The sequence below is a fragment of the Ictidomys tridecemlineatus genome, chromosome 11, assembly GCF_052094955.1.
Source record: "Ictidomys tridecemlineatus isolate mIctTri1 chromosome 11, mIctTri1.hap1, whole genome shotgun sequence".
NCBI classification, from domain to species: Eukaryota; Metazoa; Chordata; class Mammalia; order Rodentia; family Sciuridae; genus Ictidomys; species Ictidomys tridecemlineatus.
Genome location: NC_135487.1, coordinates 37992909 through 38013813, shown reverse-complemented (window position 1 = coordinate 38013813; position 20905 = coordinate 37992909). Strand labels below are relative to the sequence as shown.

The following is a 20905-nucleotide window of genomic DNA, read 5'->3' as shown; positions in this document are numbered from 1 at the left end:
TAGACACAGAACAGTATCTCTTAATATAAGCAAGTTTAGGAAAGATTCTAGCTTATATTAAAAATGCTTTTTATTGGCCTATATAATTATGTACACTTATTTATATGCCTGTGATATCATAAACAAAATTCCCTCTTTGGTATGCTTGAAAGTGAATGGAGAGAAAGATCTAACTTTAAGACAATTCTAAAAAGGAATCAATTGTTAATATCAGATTTTGGTATTTCTGTAAATGTGTCTCAAATAATGAGAGGTTGCTTGTTTGTGAGGAATCTGTGGTCTGATCCTTTGCTTTGTAGACTTAGGTTGGATTTAAATTTTTTTTCCTTTTAGATATACATAACAGTAGAGTGTATTTTGACATATATATTCATGGAGTATAACTTAGTTCTAATTAGGATCCCATTCTTGCAGTTATACATGATGTAGAGTTTGACTGGTCATGTATTCATATATGAACATAGGAAAGTTATGTCCTATTCATTCTACTATCTTTCCTATTCCCATTTCCCCTTCTCTTCCCTTCATTCCCTTTTGTCTAGCTGAGGACTGGTTTCATGCTTGGAGATGAAGAATAAAATTCAGGGAAGGAGTAAAGAAGTATTCCCAGGTGACCATTCATCTTGGATCATGGGGTAAAGGCATCATTATTCTCAAAAAAAAAAAAAAAAAAAAAAAAAAGGAGCTTTAGAACGTTAAGGCTGAGTTCTTACTAATAAAATTTGGTTCAGAACCAATGAAATCCCTAAGCCCTAAGTCCAAAACAAATGAAAGAAAACACTTTTTTTTTAAAAAAATTGTTTTGATTATTTTTATTTGTTCTTTTTAGATATACATGGCAGTAAAGTGTATTTTGACATATTATGCACACATGGTTACTTATATAGGATCCCATTCTTGTGGTTGTACTTGATGTGGAGTTTCACTGGTCATGTATTTATACATGAACATAGGAAAGTTATGTCTGATTCATTTATTCTACTGTCTTTCCTATTCCCATCCCCCTTCCCTTCATTCCCCTTTGTCTAATCCAGTGAACTTCTATTCTTTTCTCCCCAACTCTGATTATGTGTTAGCCTCCACATATCAGAGAGAGCATTCTACCTTTGATTTTCTGGGATTGGCTTATTTTACTTAGCATGATAGTCTCCATGAAATCATGTAGTAGAATGAAATTTAACCTATATCTCTTACTCTGCACAAAACTGAAATTCAAAGTGGACCTAGAACCCAGGTACTAGACCAAAGATCCTGTGTCTGCTAGAAGAAAATGTAGGCCCAGCTCTTCATCTTGTGGCTTAGGAACTGACTTCTTCAATAAGACTCCTAAAGTATAAGAAATAAAATAAAAAATTAATAGGATGATATCAACCTAAAAAGCTTCTTCACAGCAAAGGAAACAAGCATGTGAAGGTGGAAGCATACAGAATGGGAGAAAATTTTTGCCACCTACACCTCAGATAGAGCATTAATCTCTAGGATATAAGAATAACTACCCCCCTCCCCCCAAAAAAGACCAAAAAACAAACAAACACAAAAAACCCCCAAATAACCCAGTCAATAAAAGGGCAAAGGAACCAAACAGTCACTTCACAGAAGAAATATGAATGGTCAACAAATATATGAAAAAATATATGAAAAAATATAGAGAAATGCAAATTAAAACTACCCTGGGATTCCATCTCACTCCAGTCAGAATGGCAATTATCAAAAATACAAGTTACATTAAACGTTGATGAGGATGTGTAGAAAAGGGTACACTCATATATTGCTGGAGGGACTGCATATTGTTGCAACCACTCTGAAAAACTTTATGGAGATTTCTTCAGAGAACTTGGAATGGAACCACTATTTGACCCAGTTTTCTTACCTTTTTTACATGTATAAGTCTCTTACTTTTTGGTTAAATTTATTCTTCTGGATTGTATCATAAGGAATTATAAAAAATATTTTTTGGATTGTTTATGGTAATATATTTAGAAATAAAACTGAGTTTTCTGTGTTTATCTTTTATCCTGTAGTTTCACTGAATTTATTGGCACTGGTTTTGTGTGTGTGTGTGTGTGTGTGTGTGTGTGTGTGTGTGTGTGTGAGAATTTTTAAAGATTTTCTGTACCTAAGAATTTTTATATAGTTTTGCTTATTCTATTTCAGCTTCAGTGTGTTCTTTTTCTTGCCTTTCTTGCTTTTCCAGGAAGTTTCATTATTCTGTTGCATAGAAGTGGCAAAAGGGGCTGGGGGGATATAGCTCAGTTGAGTGCTTGCCTCACATGCACATGGCCTTGGGTTTTATCCCCAGCACCACAAAAACAAAACAAAACAAAACAATGGAAGTGGCAAAAGGACCCACCCTTATTTTATTCCTGATCTTAAGGCAAAGGATTTAATTTTTCATAATGTGAGTATAGTGTTAGTTCTGTTTTTTTTAAAAATAAATGTCTTTAATGCTAAGGAAGTTTCTTTGTAGTTTAACATTTTTATAATGAAAGCCTTTATTTTTTTTTATCACATATGTTTTTTGGTGTGCTTTTAGCTATTATGGTCTTTTTTCTTTTTTCATTCTATTAATGTAATAATCATTATTATATATTGAACCACCACAAATGAGGCCATGTATTCCTGGTTTTTTCTTTTTTGGAAGCCTTGATTACTGATGTTGTCCCTTTATTTGTAGATAGTTTCAAATTTCCTTTTTCTTCTGTAGTTTTGGTAGTTAGTTTCTAAGAAGTTTTAAATTTTATCTAGGTTTTCTAATTTGTTGACATGTACTTGTTCATGGTATGCTTTTTCATATTTTTATTTCTATAAGGTCATTATTCATATTCTTATTCTCATTTCAATAATTTGAGTCTTTTTGATTTGTCTTTTAAGATTTCTTGAGATTTGATTTGTGTTCTAACTAACCTTTATCCCGTAGAATGTTCCATGTATACTTATGAAAAATATTTATTCCTATTGTTTTTGGAGTTGAGTGTTCTGTATATGTCTGTTAATGTGTAGTTTTTATAGTGTTTTTCAAGTCTCCTATTTTCTTAATGATCTTCTTTCTAGTTATTCTGTTCATGAGAGTGTCATGTTGAAGTGACCCACCTATTATTGTAGAACTATTTCTCTTTTTAGTTCTTTCAGCTCTTTACTTCATATATTTTGGGGGCTCTGCTACTAGATGTGTATATGTTTATCATATTTACATCTTCTTGATGCATTGTCCTTTTTAACCAGTATATAATATGCTTTTTTTTCCTCTTGTTTGAATTATTTTGACCCAGAGTCTGTTTCATCTATGTTAGTGTAGCCACTAAGCTCTCTTTAGATAACTAATTGCTTGGAATAGCATTTTTCATCCTTTTTCTTTCAGCTTATTTCTCTCTTTGATCTGAAGCATCTCTTATAAGCAGTATATAGTTGGATTATGTCTTTTTATTCATTCTATTCATCTTCACCTTTTATTTGAAGAGTTTAATTCATTTATACTTACAACAATTACTTATGGAAGCATTTCTGTCATTTGCTGTTCTAAAAATGTGTCATGGACAAATGTGTCAACATTTTTTCTTCCTCAATTCTTTTATTATTGCTTTCTTTTATGTTTATAGCTCATATTTTTTTACTTCACTTCATTTTTGTGTCTATTTAAAAAGTTATTATAGGTCACTCTTGAAATTACGAATCTCTTTAATTATGAATGTATTTTGAATTAGCATCAATTTAGATCCGGTAGTATACAAAACCTCTGCTCCTCTAAAACCCATCATTTCCACTTCATGTTCTTGTCAGCACTTACATCTTTGTACATTATATGGTCACTATTACAGATTTATATTTGTTTATGTATTTTTCTGCTACATCATATAAAAAGAAAAAAGGACTTAAACAAAAGTACAATAATACTGACTTTTGTATTTATTTATGTACAGATGCTCTTGAAGTGATGATGTGTTAATATACCATTAAACCTTTCATAATTGAAAGTATTATAAGTTGAAAATGCATTTAATACAACTACCTTGTTGAACATCATAGCTCCTTAACATAGTACATTTTTGAGTATCAGTTGTTTACCCTTGTGATGGTGTAATTGAGGGCTGTGTCTCACTGCTGTTGCCCAGGATCACAGTAGTATGGTACTGCACATCACTAGCCAAGAAAAGCATAACAATATATATGCAGTGGGAATATAATGAGAATATAATGCAGAGGAAAGAGAGAAAGGGGGAGAAAGAATATTTAAAGAATAAATAATGGCTGACCATCAACATTGGTGCATGCCTCTAATACCAGAGGCTTGGGAGGTTGAGGCAGTAGGATTACAAGTTCTAGGCTGGCCTCAGCAATGTTGAGGCCCTAAACAACTGAATAAGATCCTGTTTTTTTTTTTTTTTTTTTTTTAAGAGAGAGAGAGACAGAGAGAATTTTAATATTTTATTTTATTTTTTTTTAGTTTTTGGCAGACACAACATCTTTTTTTGTATGTGGTGCTGAGGATCGAACCTGGGTCGCACGCATGCCAGACAACGCGCTACTGCTTGAGCCACATCGCCAATCCCAAGATCCTGTCTTAAAATAAAAAAAGACAAAGGGCTGGGGAGATAGCTCAGTGGTAAAGCATCTCTGGGTTCAATCCTCAGTGCCATAAACAATCTTTTTACAAAAGAATAAATAATGGTTAAAATTTTCCCAAATATGATAAAAGCTAAGACTCTACATCTTTGTGAAGATCAATAGGTTTCAAGAAAGATAAACACAAAGATATCTATATCAAGACACATTATAATCAAACTATCAAGAGCCAAAAAGAAATGTTTTCCTCTTCTTCTTCTTTTTTTTTTTTTTGTAGTTCTGGGGATCAAAACTGGGGTCTCACACACACTAAGCACATCTTTGCCACTGAAGTACATTTCCAGTTCCCAGAAAGTATCTTGGTAACAGCAAGTAGTGATTTTTATATAGTTGTGTACCGTATTTACTCTGGTAAACAAGAGAATGCACATACAATGGTGGTACCATGAAATTACAACAGAGCTGAAAAATGCCTGTTGCCTAGTAACACCACAGCATTTGTGTGATGTTGGTGTCAACAAACCTACTATGTTGTCAGTCGTATAAAAGTATGACACAATTTGTGTACAGGACATAATACTTGATAATGATAATAAATGACCAGTATTACTAGTTTATGCATCCACTATGAGATCCTTTTTATCACTAGCATGTATTCCTTCTACTGTCAAAAGAAAAGTTTACTACAAAACAGTATTCCCTGGTACATTGTCGTGTCATTTGCTTACATCAAGTGTCTGGCCTATACCATCTCTAGATCTGTATACACTATAATGTTTACACAATGACAATATCATTTACCAAGCCATTTTTCATGAATTGACATATGGATATAAAAATGATCACTAATAAGATTTCATAGTCAATTTCTCATCAAAAACTGTACAGTCCAAAAGACAAGGAGATGACATATTTAGTTTGCTGGAGAAAACAAAACAAAACAAAACAAAACAGAAACCAACAAAACATGAAGTAAAGCATTGTCTGTAAAAATTGAAAGAGAAATTGACATTCCCAGATACTAAAGGTTAGAGAGGTTGTGACTATTATTAGATCTACCTTATTAGAAATGCTAAAAGAAATCTACTGGAGGAAATGAAAGGGCACTACTTAGAAACTTGAAATTATACAAAGAAATAAAGAACACTGTGAAGGGTAACTACAGTTGGCCCCTGACTTAAACTTGTTAAACAAAGCATTTTTTTTTTTCACTTTGGTCTAAATGTGATACAAATTAAAGAGAAGTTGTACTTCGAATTAATTTTAATGTTAACAGTTAGAGCCTAACTCAGTTGCGGAGGCTGTCTTGAACTTAGGATCCTCTTGCCTCAGCTTCACAAATTGCTAGATTACTAGCATGCACTACTGCACTTGATACATTTAGGATTTATATACTAAATTCTACCCGTGTGTATTTTATACTTATAGCACGTCTTAACTTAGTTGAGTTAGTTTTTAAGGACTCAGAAGTCACAAGTGTCTGATGGCTGCTGAATCAGACAGCACAGGTCTTAGAAGTTTTATAGATTTAGGTTATAGTTTAGGTCTGTTACTTGTTTTGAGTTAAGTTTTATATTAATTGTGTTTTTGCTTGAGTTCAGTTATTTACATAAAATTGTTCCTAGCAATTAGAGATCTAGAGATTCTGCTGAGCTCCAAATCTCAATACTTAAGCATATGTTATTATCTTAATTTTCTTTTATTTTAGTATGATCTAACTTTACTTTGCAATCTACAGTTTTCAAACTGTATGCATAGAGTGTTCAGAAGTATTACCCATTTAGTTTCTTGGCTTTATATATTTTCTTGAGCTTCAATTACATATTATGTATGCCATTTGCTTTTTAAAATCTAATTAACTTCCCCATTTCTAAAATTATATCTAAAATGCTTATTTTCTTGATTTTTAGGCATGTACTGGCATTGAAAACATTGATGAAGCTATTACATTGCTTGAACAAAATAATTGGGACTTAGTGGTAAGTACTTTTAAAATTTTCTGACCTGTATTCAAATTTTATGAGTTTTTGCGTGTCTTTACCATTCTTTGTATATGGTTCAGCATACCATACTCCATAACTTATCTGAATAAGTAGAATCTAATTATCATAGTTTTACTATGTAGTCATTTTTAGTTCAGTATTAAATTACTAAATTAGTTTGAATTCTTAGATAATTGTGATTTTTTTAAAAGTTGTTATCATATTGTATATTTTGTTTCATCTTCCCCTGTAGTGTTTTAGTGGAGATTTCTGGAAGGAATGAAAAGTCAGACTTGCCTGAATGTCTGAGTAACTCTATTTGATGTTTTCCCTTTACTTCTTGGGGTCTCACTAATAATTACTCCACTCTAAATTATTAAAGAAGAGGCTTTCTGCGTGGTTTCCTTATGAACCCCAGGCAGTTTATTATAGAGGTGGTTTAGTTTAGCCTTTTTTTCTGGAGGCAGGCAGAACTCAAAAGGGAAGGTATATCACACCACCAACTGCAGTGCAAACTAAAAATAAATTGAATTGGAGCAGTCAGTACTGGTTACTTTAGGATGACACAAATGTCCCTTTATGCCTTTGAAGGGCTGAAGAAAGTTGAAATTACAATTTTGAAGAAGTACTAATTTTCAAAAAATCAAAACTTGAGATGTATATTTACAGATATATAAGTACATATATATTTGTATATTACATGGACTTACAAAGTTTGTAGTTATTACCTATATGCTTAGTGTGGATCTACCATTATTACTTCTTTACTGAATGTAAAAATTTTTTTCAGATTGTAGAAAGTAATAATGCTCATTGTAATGAAGTGAGAAGATACAAAAAATTTACAGAGAAGAAAATATCACAGGCTGAGCATTCCTAATCCAAAATCCCTGTATCTGAAATCCTCCCAAATCTTTTGGAGTAAACAGTATAAAAAGTTTTGAATTTTGGAGCACTTTGTACTTCAGATTTTTCTTTTCTTTTCTTTTTTTTTGGTACTGGGGATTGAACTCAGAGCACTCGACCACTGAGCCACATCCCCATCCCTATTTTGTATTTTATTTAGAGACAGGGTCTCACTGAGTTTCTTTGCACCTCACCATTGCTGAGACTGACTTGGAACTCATGATACTCCTGCCTTAGGCCCTGGAACTTTTGGAATTGCAGGCATGCACCACTGGGTCTGGCAGACTTCAGATTTTTGATGTGGGGATATTCAAGTATAAAGTTTAGTCAAGTTTTCAAAGATTTGAAATCTGAAAATATTTCTGGTTGTAAGCATTTCAAAATAAGAGATACTTAATCTGAAATTGTATTTAATCTCATTACTCAGATACTTGTTTCACATTTTTGATATGCAAATGAGATTTTATAATCTACATTTTTATTTAACAGTACTTCATGAATATTTTTCTGTCTAAATATGACTGTTTCTCATTTAAAAAATTTGCATAGCATTTCATGTTTTGATTGTAGCATAATTACCAACCATTCTTATGCTATCGAACATTTTAAGATTTTTATAATAGTTTGTTATTGTGAACATTTTTTTTAGAGAATATTCTTATATGTACATATTGTATATTTAATCTTCATTTTCCTAGAAGGAACTGTATAAATTCAATTCATAATTGAATTTCTAGGTCAACTTATGCATATTTTTAGAATCTTGGATACTTAAAGCCAAATAGACTTCCAGTATGGTTTCACTAATTTAAATTTCTGCCAAATGTGTACATCAAATCATTGCTTCCTTATTTTTTTTGGCTCTTGGGAAAATTTTAAATCATTTGTATATCCTAGTCCCAAATCCGTGCTTTTAACCACTGTACTATATTCCAACAGAGCATGATATTAGGTGACAGCCTCATGATTTTTTTGTAGGGGATGGATGGAAGGGGCAGCGATTTATTTGGAATGATATCCCCTAGCTTCTGTCTTCAGACTCCTTTAACATTAGCATGTGCATTACTTTATTTAGTTTATATATTTTGCAAGTGTTTTTGAGGAGACTGATGAAAATTATTTGGGAGGTTAAAAAGCCCATCAAGTCATTCTTGCATGATAATAATGGGATAGATAAATGATATAGAAAAAGACAATTGTAGGCTGGGATAACTCTTTGATGTGGGAATTGTCATTTGGGGGAGTAGTTCTTTCTTATCTCTTTCCTGTTGATCTGTGTTTTGAAGGTTTTGATTTTACATCATAGTGGGCCAAGTAAAAACCTCAGACTATCTTTCAGAACTTTTAACTTTGGCTTTCTTTCAAAATGCACCTCCTAGTTGACTTTCCTCTGCATATATCCACTTTTATTAACAGTAAAGCTTTGCTGTACTTTTTAATTGTCTTGCTTTATAAATTTTCTTATTTGTCCTGTTTTCATTTCATATTGACTGTGAATATTTTCTCAACCCAGTCTATCTAGAGTCTTGAAAAGGAGAATTTTCCCAGACATTGTTGAATAATTGAATGGTAAGGTTTTCTCCAGTTATTTTTGAGTTACTTGATTTTGGAAAATATTATCAAATAGCACTTGGGGTTAAAAACATTAGAGTGATTTATCTTTAAGTACTTGTCCCAATCTAAGATAAAAATGAAACAAATTAGCATGTGCATTTTGAATTGTTACTGAATTTCTAGTCATCATAGATAATTTTATACTTATAGAATCTTATAGTAAATTCATATACACCTGAGAGCTAAAACCAAGGAAAAGTATCATGCATATAACCTTCCACATCAAAATTCATTGATGTGCCTTGAGACATTTTCATTCTACCAATTTTTACTTTTCATTAAACATATCTTAATGATTATCCTAAAATTCCATAGAACACTTTCTTCCACTACCCTGTTCAGGATGTGGCTATCGAAGTCCTCAAATGTGCACCGCTTTCCTGTTTTATACAGTGTTAAGAACACCTGCAGTTTTATGAATGAATAGCCTAACCAGTGAAATAATAAGTCTCTGTCCTCATCAGAAAGCAGCCAAGCATTGAACACTGCCCTTCATCAATGGCCTTCAGACACTGGCTTATATTTGCACAGATGCTGGCTATGACAAAGAGAAGTTGCTGTGAAAGAATATTTTATCATATCAATTTTTCTTCCTTTGCTAAGGAACCATATCCCATTATTACAGAATTATTCAGTTTCTCAGGTTTTAACCTGGCAGACATCCTACCTTCTACTGTTTCTCCTTTACTTGAGGCCTACTTTTGCTAAACATCATGTCAGCTGATTATTTCCTTTAATTTTCACAGCAGTTCTAAAAGATGGGGAGGTGATAAGTATTAGCTTATTTTTACAGATAAGAAACTGAGGCCCAGCAAAGTTAACTAAGATAGCCATGCTCAAGTAGCTGTTAAGAGATTGTTGAACCCAGGTCATGCAGTCCATAAGGAATTTTCGTAGCTTTAAAATAACAGTTGAAGATTATTTAAAACATTATAAATTTTTTTCTATCCAGTGTGAACTATTTTATTCCACCTACCACTCACAACTAATTTCACATTGTTAGGTGAAAGGGGTTTTGCTATAGTCACATGATGTTGCTTTATACTAAGTATTTTTTTTTTTTTTTTGATACCAGGGATTGAACTCAGGGGCACTTGACCATTGAGCCCTATTTTGTATTTTATTTAGAGACAGAGTCTCACTGAGTTTCTAAGTGCCTTGTCATTGCTGAGGCTGGCTTTGAATCCAGATCCTCCTGTCTAAGCCTCCTGAGCCATTGGGATTACAGGTGTGGGCCACCATGTCTGTCCTCTTAAGCATATTTGTTTTGTTTTCAAATTGAGTCTTAAGATTACAGATGAAAGGCATTGTATTTCTTACTAATTTTGTCTTTGGTAGTTGCTTAATAAACGCTTGTTTGATTGATTTTGTTATTAGCAAGCTTAGTTTTAGGTCTGTTCCTTCTCCATCATTTGGATATTTGAAACTATTTACTGTTAAGACTTTTGACTCTTACTGATTTCACTTTTCTTTATCTCGAAAACAAGTTTGAGGGAAAGGTGATGTGGGTTAACCCAGCCACAGAACTGAAAAATAGGATAGGGTAGGGTTGATTTCAGTATCTTACTAACAAAAGTTTAGATTGTGGCATTTTTGAGAAAGTATTTTTCACAAATATTCTTTTGCAATTTTTTCCAAGCATCACATTAAAATTTCTTTTCCTTTTTATTTTTGCTTATATCATTCTACCATAAGGAAAGCTTATTATATAACCTAACCTATTTGAAAGTTTCCCTTAGTTCTGCTTCTCAGGAGAAACCTCCAGGATAATAAAAGATTACTGCTATTTAAAGTATTATTTAGTGGATATGAAAGAATCATTTTATAGTTTTCAGAGGAAACCCCGTTGTTATAAACATGAAATTCTCATGTTTATACCTAATATGTATTAAATATGTAATATGTAATACCCAATATGTATTAAACTCATATTGGGTCACGTTATCAAATTGAAACTGAAGTCTATAAATTTTCTCTTGACTGCAACTTGACTATCTCTTTATTTTCACATTGGATTTTGTACCACTCTTCTTTTAAATGTAATCTAGTTTTATAATTATCTTATTACGTGAATTAAACATCTCTGTCCTCTTTTTTAAAAAAATTTTTTAGTTGTCAGTGGACCTTTATTATTTATTTATATGTGGTGCTGAGAATCGAACCCAGTGCCTCACACTGAGGTTCTACCACTGAGCCACAACCCCAGCCCCCCACCATTTATAAAACCTTTATTAAATGCATGTTCAGAGGTTTTTTTTTTTGTTTTTTTTTTTGAGAGAGAGAGAGAGAGAGAATGAGAATATGAATGACTCTCAATATTAATTTTTTAGTTTTCGGGGCGGACACAACATCTCTGTTTGTATGTGGTGCTGAGGATCGAACCCGGGCCGCACGCATGCCAGGCGAGCGCGCCACCACTTGAGCCACATCCCCAGCCCTGTTCAGAGGTTTTAAGACCTAATAAAAATGTAGTGTGTTAATCACCTATCAGGAAATGATGTGGTACAGAGTTAAATGCAATTTGGAAACATGTGGCAAATATTGTGAGCTTTTCATGCCCATGGATTATGCATCTGTGTATCCATTGACCCTTGGGTGATATTTGGGGGAAAAATTGCTTCTGTGCTGAATGTTCAGATGCTTTTTTCCCTAGTCATATTTCCTAAACATTGTAGTGTAACATCTATTTACATATTCTTTTACATAGTATGTATTATATATTTAAAGTAATCTAGAGATTATTAAAACACATGGGAGAATGTGCATTGGTTATATGCAAATACTGTGTCCTTGTGTATAAGGTACTTGAGGATTTGCCCATTTTGGTATCCTTGGGGTGGGAGTAAGGTACTAATTAACTAAAGATACCAAGGGACAATTGTATTTACTTTTGTTTTTAATTCAAGTAATACTTATTTAAACTGTTTTAGAATATAGCTAAACTACTTAAATGAAATAGTAGGATTTCAGTTCACTGTTGGGAAACTAAAGATTTTATCTTGGTTCTGAAAGAAGTAGATACGCTATTTAGTTGATTTTTAAAAAATAATTTGTTTTTAAACTTGTTCTAATCAATCAGATGCACCTGATACTTGTTTTTAAATTTTGCTGACCTACAAGTTAGCTTGATTTTAAAAGTGGGTTTATTTTAAACAAGTTGCCCCATGATATTTAACTAGTTTATTTCCATTATGGGAAATGGTTTAAAAAATATCGATGTAGCAAAGTCAGTCATTTAGCACACCTGTAAATGTGATGACTTGGTAGTTCTTGCTGGTTTCAGGGATCAACTGGCATAAGTCAAGTATGCTTGGAAAATAACATACAATAAAATAAAATATGGCAGTTTAAATTCCTGTTCATAATTCTTTATATTTTTGCTGCCAGATTAAAAAAAATGCTATTTAGTGGTAAGATAATTTGTTAAAAATTGTACTCACAGTTCTGTAGTTAAGTAAAATGTTAATATACAAGATACACAATAATATTCATATAAAGTTTATATATTTCCTACTGATAGCTTCCCAGGTTCTCATTTTTCATCATTTTAACTACTTTGTGATTTTATTTGGTTTGTATTTAATTTGATGTTTTAGTTTTTTTTAAATTTAGATGTACAATTGAGCATGTACTCAATTTTTCTTAAACACATACTTACTATATTTTATTAAAAAAAGAAAGGCTTAAGCTGGGTGTGGTGGCATACACCTGTAATTCCAGTGGCTTGGGAGTCTGAGGCAGGAGGATGGAGAGTTCAAAGCCAGCCTCAGCAAAAGCAAGGCATTAAGGAACTCAGTGAGACCCTATCTCTAAATAAAAATACAAAATAGGTCTGGGGATGTGGCTTAGTAGTTTAGTGCCCCAGAGTCCAATCCTGGGTACTCTCCCTGCAAAAGAAAGCATGTAAAAAAAAGAGAAAGGCTTAAAATTTCTCTACATGGTATATAATAGTAAATAGTTCCTTAGTTCTTTAGATACTTAGGTACTATAAGTGAACTATTTGTCTATATATACTTTAGTTACAAGGAACTAAATTGTAGGCTTCTTTATTTGTTTATTTTTTCGTACCGGGGAGTGAACCCAGGAGAACTTAACCACTGAGCCACATCTCCATCTCTTTTTAATATTTCATTTAGAGACTGGATCTCACGAGTTGCTTAGGGCCTCCCTAAATTGCTGAGGCTGGCTTTGAACCAGAGATCCTCCTGCCTCAGGCTCCTGAGCTGCTGGGATTAACAGGCTTGCACTAGCAAGCCCAGTTTATTATTATTTTTTAATGTATGTGATACTGGAGATTGAATTCAAGGCCTCACGCATACTCGGAAAGTGCTCTACCACTGAACTATATCCCTAGCTTGAGTTTTTTGAATATCTGTGTTACTGAGTTTCCTCCTTAGCTTAACATTGAAAGCCTGCCCTTTAACCCTGTTTCTTTATTGTGAATGATGAATTATGTATGACTTTGTAATCTAATGAAATTAGTCTATAATCTGAAATAAGGCAATGTGTATTTTTGCCTCCAGACTTTGGCTTTTATGGTTCTCTTTTGGATTTTTCCCCCCTATTTCTTATTGACCATCCAAAGTTTGTACTTCTTTTAGGGCTCACATGAAGTCTTAACCCTTTTGTTCCCGGATAACCTTTGTTAGTAAACTTTCCATCACTATTACAAATACTAGAGGCAATCAACTTATAAAGAAAAAAGATTTACTTTGGTTCACAGTTTTGGAGGAAGGTTTTAGTCCATGATTAGTTGGCCCCATTGCTTTGGGCCTATGGTGAGACAACATCTCACAGCAGAAGTGCAAGGGGGAAGTACACCTGCTCACCTCTTGATCTGTATACCAAAGAGAAAGAAAGATGAAGGGGTGGGGCTTCATTGTCCCCTTAAAAACGGCATGCCCCAAGTGACTTGAAGATTTCCCACTAGACCCCACCTTTTAAGGTTTCACCACCTCCCCAGTAATGCTAAGCTGGGAACCAAGCCTTTATAATACATGGGCCTTTTGGAGATGTTCCAGATCCAAACTATAGCACAGCCTCTTTTCTCATTAGGTATACATGTCTCTGAGATTTTGTGTTCCTTATTGTGCCAGTAGTCTTCAATACTTAGTGTTTTCTATCTTGTTCCTTGAACTGTTACAACACCCTGTATACCCCCCCCATCTCTCTCTCTCTCTCTCACACACACACACACACACACTACATTTAAGCAAAATGTGTGTTGATAGAATTTAAATATTTTGCCACTAAGATGTATAAGAAGGGTTTTTTTAAAATTTGTTTTAGAAAGGGTTTTTTGATAAGCTTATACTGATTCATCCATATCTGTATTTGGTGTATGGTGGATTTAATCCAGTGGCGCTTTACCACCAAGCTACATCCCATACCTTTTCTATTTTTTTTTGTTTTGTAGATGGATAGCATGCCTTTATTTTATTTGTTTATTTTTATGTGATGCTGAGGATCAAACCTGGTGCCTTACATATACTAGGCAAGCGCTTTGCTAATGAACTATAGCCCCAGCCCCACTTTTTACTTTTTGAGACAGGGTTTCACTAAACTGCTTAGGGTCCCACTAGTTGCTGAGGCTGGCCTTGAACTTGCAATCTACTAGTCTCAGCCTCTCTGGGATCTTGAATTACAGCCATGTGTCACCATGACTGGCTATTATGATTGATAGTTTTATCCTTCTAGCACTTTAAAGTTATTATATTCTTCATTTCTAACATGATTTTTTGAGAGAAATTTGTTGTAATTTTTAAATTTTCCCTCTGTATAGCATGTCTTTTCTTCCCTCTGTCTTCCTACAATATTTCTCATTATGTTTGATTTTCAGCAGTATGAATCTGAATATAATATGTAACCACCATTTGGTTTTGAAAAATTATGGTAGTTATTTTTTTCCTGCATTTTTCTTTGTCTGTTCTAAGATTCTGACTATGTATATATTAAATAATTTGATTTTCTCCTATAACTGTTGGATGCTGTAAATTTCTTCCCTCATCTATTTTCCCCTATATGTTTCAGCTTGAGTAAGTAATTTCTATAGACCCAATTTCAAGTTCACTGATTCTTCCTTGATTTTCTCAATTCTAATGAATCTGCTGAAAGATGTTCTTCATCTATTTTAATGTGTCTTTTATTTCAGCATAGTTTCTCTCTGTTGTAATTACCCATCTAGTCTTCTCTGTTGTGAATTTTTTCTTCTAGAACCTTTAACATATTAATCATATGAGCTGAGATTTAGTTAGTTCTAAGAGCAGATCCCATGTCAGTCTATTTGTGAAGCTAGCTTGTCTTTTGAAAATGCTTTTTTTTTCCCTCCCCCTAGCCTTTAGGTATGCTTTGTGCTTTAGTTAGTTTAGCTTTTGGTTGCTGTGACCAAAATACCTAACAAGATCAACTTAAAGGAGGGAAAAGTTTATTTGGGGCTCACAGTTTTGGACATGAGATGGCTAACTCCATTACTCTGGGCCCAAGGTGAGGTACACACACACACACACACACACACACACACACACACACACACACACATTATTTCTTTCTCTCTCTCTCTCTCTCTCTCATACACACACACACACACACATACACACTACATTTAAGCAAAATGTGAATTGATAGAATTTAAATAATTTGCCACTAAGGTGTGTAAGTGTCATGCTTTCCTTTGAAATCTTCGTGAAAGCCTCATGGCAGAAGGGCACTGCAGAGGTAAGCTTTTACCCTCATGGCAACGAAAAAGCAATGAGAGAAGAAAGTGGGGGTGCCAGAAGGACAGGGGTGGGGTGGGAGAAGGAGACACAGGAAAGATGTACCTCCAGTGATCCACCTCTTCCACTCCTCCAGCCATGCCCCACCTACCTACAGTTACCAGTGACTCAGTCTATTCAAAGTAAGATGAACTGGTTAGGTTACAGCTCTCATAATCCAAACATTTTCCTCTAAATATTCCTGCATTAACGGGAGCTTTTAGGTGATACCTCATATCCAACCTTGGCCCCCCAAATGTGTCCATCTTATAGTGCAAAATGCATTTAGTTTTATCTTCAAAGGTAGTATTAGTAATTAGTAATTAGTAGTCTTAATTATTTTAGCATTGTCCAAGTCTGAACTCTCCTCTGAGCCTCAAGAGAAACTTGATTATGAGCCATTGTAAAAATCCAGAAAGCAAGTTACCTTTATTTGATCAATAGACAGTGGACAGAGTAAACATTTCCATTACAAAAAGGAGGCAGGCATAGGGGCACAGAAAGGAAGGGATGGAGCCAAAGAAAGACCAAAACCTGGCCAGGAAAACAGATCATATAACCCCACCAGTAACTTCTCACACAGCATCTAGGACACTTGGCTTTGGGCAGCCCTGTCCCTTTGGCCTTGTCAATAGTAGTGCATTTGGACTCTTTTTTAGCCTGGCTTTCTCTGCAGATAGCAGCTTCTTTCCATAGACAGTCCATGTTACTGGCATGTCTTAATTCTTGGGGTCTTCCTTCCAGCTTCTGTTTCACCTTCACAGCTTCACACATCATCCTACAAGGGCAGCCCCCAGGGTCTCCCACCCTTCTACACTGAACCTGGCCTCCCATGCCTTCCTTTGAACTCTTTGTGGAAGCCTCCAAGATCCACTAACTCTTGCAGCTTGTATTCTAGAACCAGCACCATTTGTATCATGTGGAGGTTTGCTGCCATCATGGGCAAAGCTTGGGCCTTAGGAAAACACACCAGTAGAAACTTCTGAGTACCCAGGACTCAGCAAGGTGAAACAACTTCCTGGGCCCCCTTTGTGAGCAGGGTGCCCCCATAATCTCTTGTGAAGAATTTTTACTTCTGTATCTTGGAGCCTGAACTGCACGTGGTTTTGTAAATTCTCTCCAGGCATCTTATCCCTGTTGTTTCTGTGCAAAGTCTTCACATCTCTTATGGGCTGTGATCTCTTCAACAAGCACACTCTTCTTGGCCCCAGGTTTACATGCACTTTTCCAGCCAATCTGCAAGTTTTTAAAATCCTTTAGATCTGTTTTCACCTCCTGATTTACCATTGAGTCACACTGACAGCCCATGTAATAACTTTCTTTATGTTGAGATATTAGTGTGAGAATTTGAATTAATCCAATTTTGAGTTTGTTTTGAGATTTATTTATCCCTTGGCTATGTTCAATGTGCCAAAGCCTTCAAATTCTTTTAGTGATACCTCGTATTTAGGGTGTTGACTGGTTTGCTTGCACACAGTCACAAACAGTGTGTATGTGTATACATACATGTGTCCAAAAAAAAAAAAAAACCAACAAAAACCTTTGCTCCACTCTCAGCTTTTGGTTTTAAAGCTGTTTCAGAGAGAGTGTGTGTCTCCTGTGAGTTACTTGTTACTCTGCGATCTAGCCTCCTCATGGGGCCTGCAGACTACTCTTGTCCTGATAATATACCTTGGTGTTTGGCAGGCATGGTTCTTTGGTCTTGGGTTTATGGCCTTTCAAAAGTCCCTGTTTTTCTTCAGTAAAATTTCTGAGCTAGCTTATTTTCCTGTCCTTCTTCCTGTGGTAAAGAATTTCTCTCCCTCTTTCTCTTCTAGAAATGTAAGAAAACATAAATCTGGAGAATCACAAACTTATGGTCAGTGAGACAATGTCTCAAAATAAAAAAAAATTAAAAAGGTCTGGGGATGTAGTTCAATTGTGAGCACCTCTAGGTTAAATTCCTAGCAAGTACCACAACAAACAAATAAAACCCCCCATGAATCTATAAAGATACTCTCAATACTCCCCAGTGTCCTAAAGATGACAGTGTTTATTGACCTTATCCTCTTAGGTTGAGGCTTCTTTAGTAAGGGAGATAGAAAAGTCCTGGTAATGTTTTTGTTTCTTACAAAGTGTCTGCTACTATTCTTTCCTTGTTTTACATCTGAGTGGAGCTTTCTCAACTGTTCCAGTTTTTTCTTTGGGGGTGGGTAGGTGGGGAGAGTAGTTCCTGGAGTTCATGGAGAAAAACCCTGTAAGAACTTGAGGCCACCCTGTATTTACCTTCATCCTATCTCACAAATGTACTGTTAGTTTCCATTAATTTGTCTGATGCCCTGCTGGCACTCTTAACCCTGCGAAACCAAGGCTTCTGTCTTGTCTCTCTGTGGGCATCTGCCTCTTTGATTTTGGATCATTTGTGTGTTCTGTGACTCTAGCATTCTAGCAGATTCAGGAAAAGTTATGAACTAACTGGAATCACTGATAATCTCTCTCTTCCCAGCCTCCTTTCATATCCCTCTCCTACTTTGTGTTGTAAGATGTGAGGCAGTAGTCTTTTAAGTCCTAGCCTAATAACCTAGTCATTATTAAAAAAAAAAAAACAACTTTAATTTGTTTTATTTCTTTACCCAAATACATGTTTAGTTTTAAAATTTCTAGATTCAAGGTATTTTATGTTTTCTTGTTTTTGTTTCTAACTTCTACTTATGTTGCATTGTGAGAGTGTTATTTGTAGCATTTCCACTTTGTGAAACTTATTTCTTTTTGAGGAACACATGATTATTCTTACGTGATTTTTTTTAATCCTTCTTTCTTAAAAATTGCAGTCCTTACACTTTTTCCCGAGTGTTTAAATTTATTTTTGTATTGCACTTTGTTTATTGGCAAATATTTATATGTTTTAAAAAATACCCTCTAGGCGCTGTGATACTCATCTGTAATCCCATTGATTTGGGAAGCAAACAGACAAAAAGCCCATCCATGGTCCTTTTATTTTTTAGTCTTTGGTTGATAGGATGAAGGACTTCCTCTGATAGATTTCTCAAGAATGGACTTTCTCTGATAGATTTCTCAAGAAATGGTTGATTAGTGCAGAAATCTTGTATGTTAGAATCTTTTTCTTTTTTCCTGATATTTGAAGAACACCTTGCCTGCATATAAAATCTTTGGGTCATATTTTCTTTCATTGAGTTTTAAAACTGCTATTCCCTTTTAAATATATTGCTAGTCTTTTGCTTTTTCCTTTCTAATTTATTTGATCTTCGCCTGGCTATCTTAAGGATTTTGTTTATATGTTCAAAATTTAATAGTCTTAACTAGAATATGTCACAGAATTGATTGTTCTGTATTAATTTTCTAAAGGTGTACAGTGAACCATTTAGTATAGAATCTTTTTTGTTTTATCATTTCTGCCAGTTTTTCCTGGATTGTAGTATTAAATTTCAGTTCATTTCCTTACTTTGTATTTCTCCTTCAGGAACTTGATAGGATTAACTTCTTTATTTTCCATTTCCATTGCTTCTGATTTTTTTTAACTTTTTTCATTTTCTTTTCTTTTTCATTTTTTTCTTTCAATGTCTTCTGTTAAATTTTTGTTTATTTTTTCTTGTGGGGGGCATCTTCTGATTTATTTTTTATTTCTAAGATTTTTTTCTCTTTTTTTTTAAAATTTTTCCTGAGTACCATCAAGTTTTTCCTTTCTCCGTTTTTGGTGTTGCTGCTATTGACTGTGATTTTTGATTCAAGTTTCCTTTTACATATCCTCAAATTCTTAAGTATGTTCAACTTTGTTTAGAGCATTGATTTTACAGTTGTTTTCTGCTGCCTGGCTGTTTTTTTGGAGGGAATTTCTCTTAGTAGATGTGTTTGTAATTTTGTTTCCTGAATTTTTGCAAAAGATTTATAGATCTGTTGATATAGGCATGTGCCTACATGTTTATGTCTGTGTACTTATGTTCATTTTTTGTTGTAATAGTATGATTTACATGATTTTTATTTAATAGTTCCCTCTTCTGTCAGTTTAGCAAAGTTTAAATGACCCTATTTTTTAGTTTGTTTTACTGTTTGCAGGGGTAAGAAGTAATTAAGTATTCTGATTCTGTAGTTCTCTTATAAAACCTTTAAGTTTATCATTTTGCTTCTTTTTCTCTTTACCATTCATTAATGGAGGCTTCTCACTTCTTTTTTGCATTTTTTTTGTTCTGTAGAGGTATAACTTTTAGTCTGTTTGAACTTTAAGCCATGCCTGTCCCTTGAAATTGTGTGTGTGTTTTTTGCAGTCCATTTCCTGTAGTCTTTGTTCTGATCTGGGCTTATACTATTTTAGTGTCTTCAGATAGGTTACACTTAGATTCTCAAGTAGTTTTGAAGCAACTTGAATCTCCTTTTAGCCTCCCATTTCTGTCTTCCCCTCAGTTTTTCTGGGTCTGTCTTTGTAGAATCGGATGGAGCCAGGAGCTTGAGAAATCATATGTTGGGATTTGGTAATTTTTTTTCCTTTCTCTCTTTTTAAAAGCATTTCTTAAGATGTCGATGAACCTTTATTTTATTCATTTATTTATGTGCAGTGCTGAGAATTCAACCCAGTGCCTCACACATGCTAGGGAAGCACTGAGCCACAACCCCATCTCCTATTTTTTCTCTTTTTATTCACAGTTTGAAGGCTAAACATTCCCTTTATTTAAGTCACTATGAGAGCATGTTTTTGTTTAGCTTTGTTTCCCCCTTGTTGTTTGGTATTGTTTTGGATGGTATAACATTCTGGTTCCGTTCAGTTTATAGACGATCAAATATTAGGTTGAAGAGGTGATGTTTAATATAAGGAATTTTTAATTGTTAAATGAGTAAGTATAAAACTTGAGGAAACTGTATGGTTCCGTTGGACCAACAGAGAGTACCCAAGCAAAAGTCAAACTTGGATTCTTATTTGTTGGAGAAAGTGTAGTTCAGCCTACTGAATAGAAAAGATGGTTTACTAGCTTGGCCAAGTAAGGTTTTGTTTGTATTCATTGGTCAAGCAATTGGCATTTTCTGATGCGCAGGTGGAAGAGCATATAAACAAGTAGTAATGTGGGTGTGCAATGGCTTGCATAGAGAGTTGGAACCTTC

General features: G+C 34.2%; 1 protein-coding gene across 5 annotated transcripts in view; it reads left to right on the top strand.

Annotated features, from left to right (window-relative positions):
* The window catches only part of Faf1 (Fas associated factor 1), a 384137-nt gene that overhangs the window by 59003 nt on the left and 304229 nt on the right, over window positions 1-20905 (top strand). For 4 of the 5 annotated variants that reach the window (XM_078026234.1, XM_078026231.1, XM_078026233.1 and 1 more), the window contains exon 2: window positions 6471-6539. Coding sequence is in view for 4 of the 5 variants with exons in the window: in XM_078026231.1 (XP_077882357.1) it covers window positions 6471-6539 (69 nt within the window). In the remaining variant the exon portion in view is untranslated. Of the gene's footprint in view, window positions 1-6470; window positions 6540-8994; window positions 9018-20905 lie in introns of those variants that run through there. The other variant, XM_078026232.1, reaches the window with a different exon arrangement.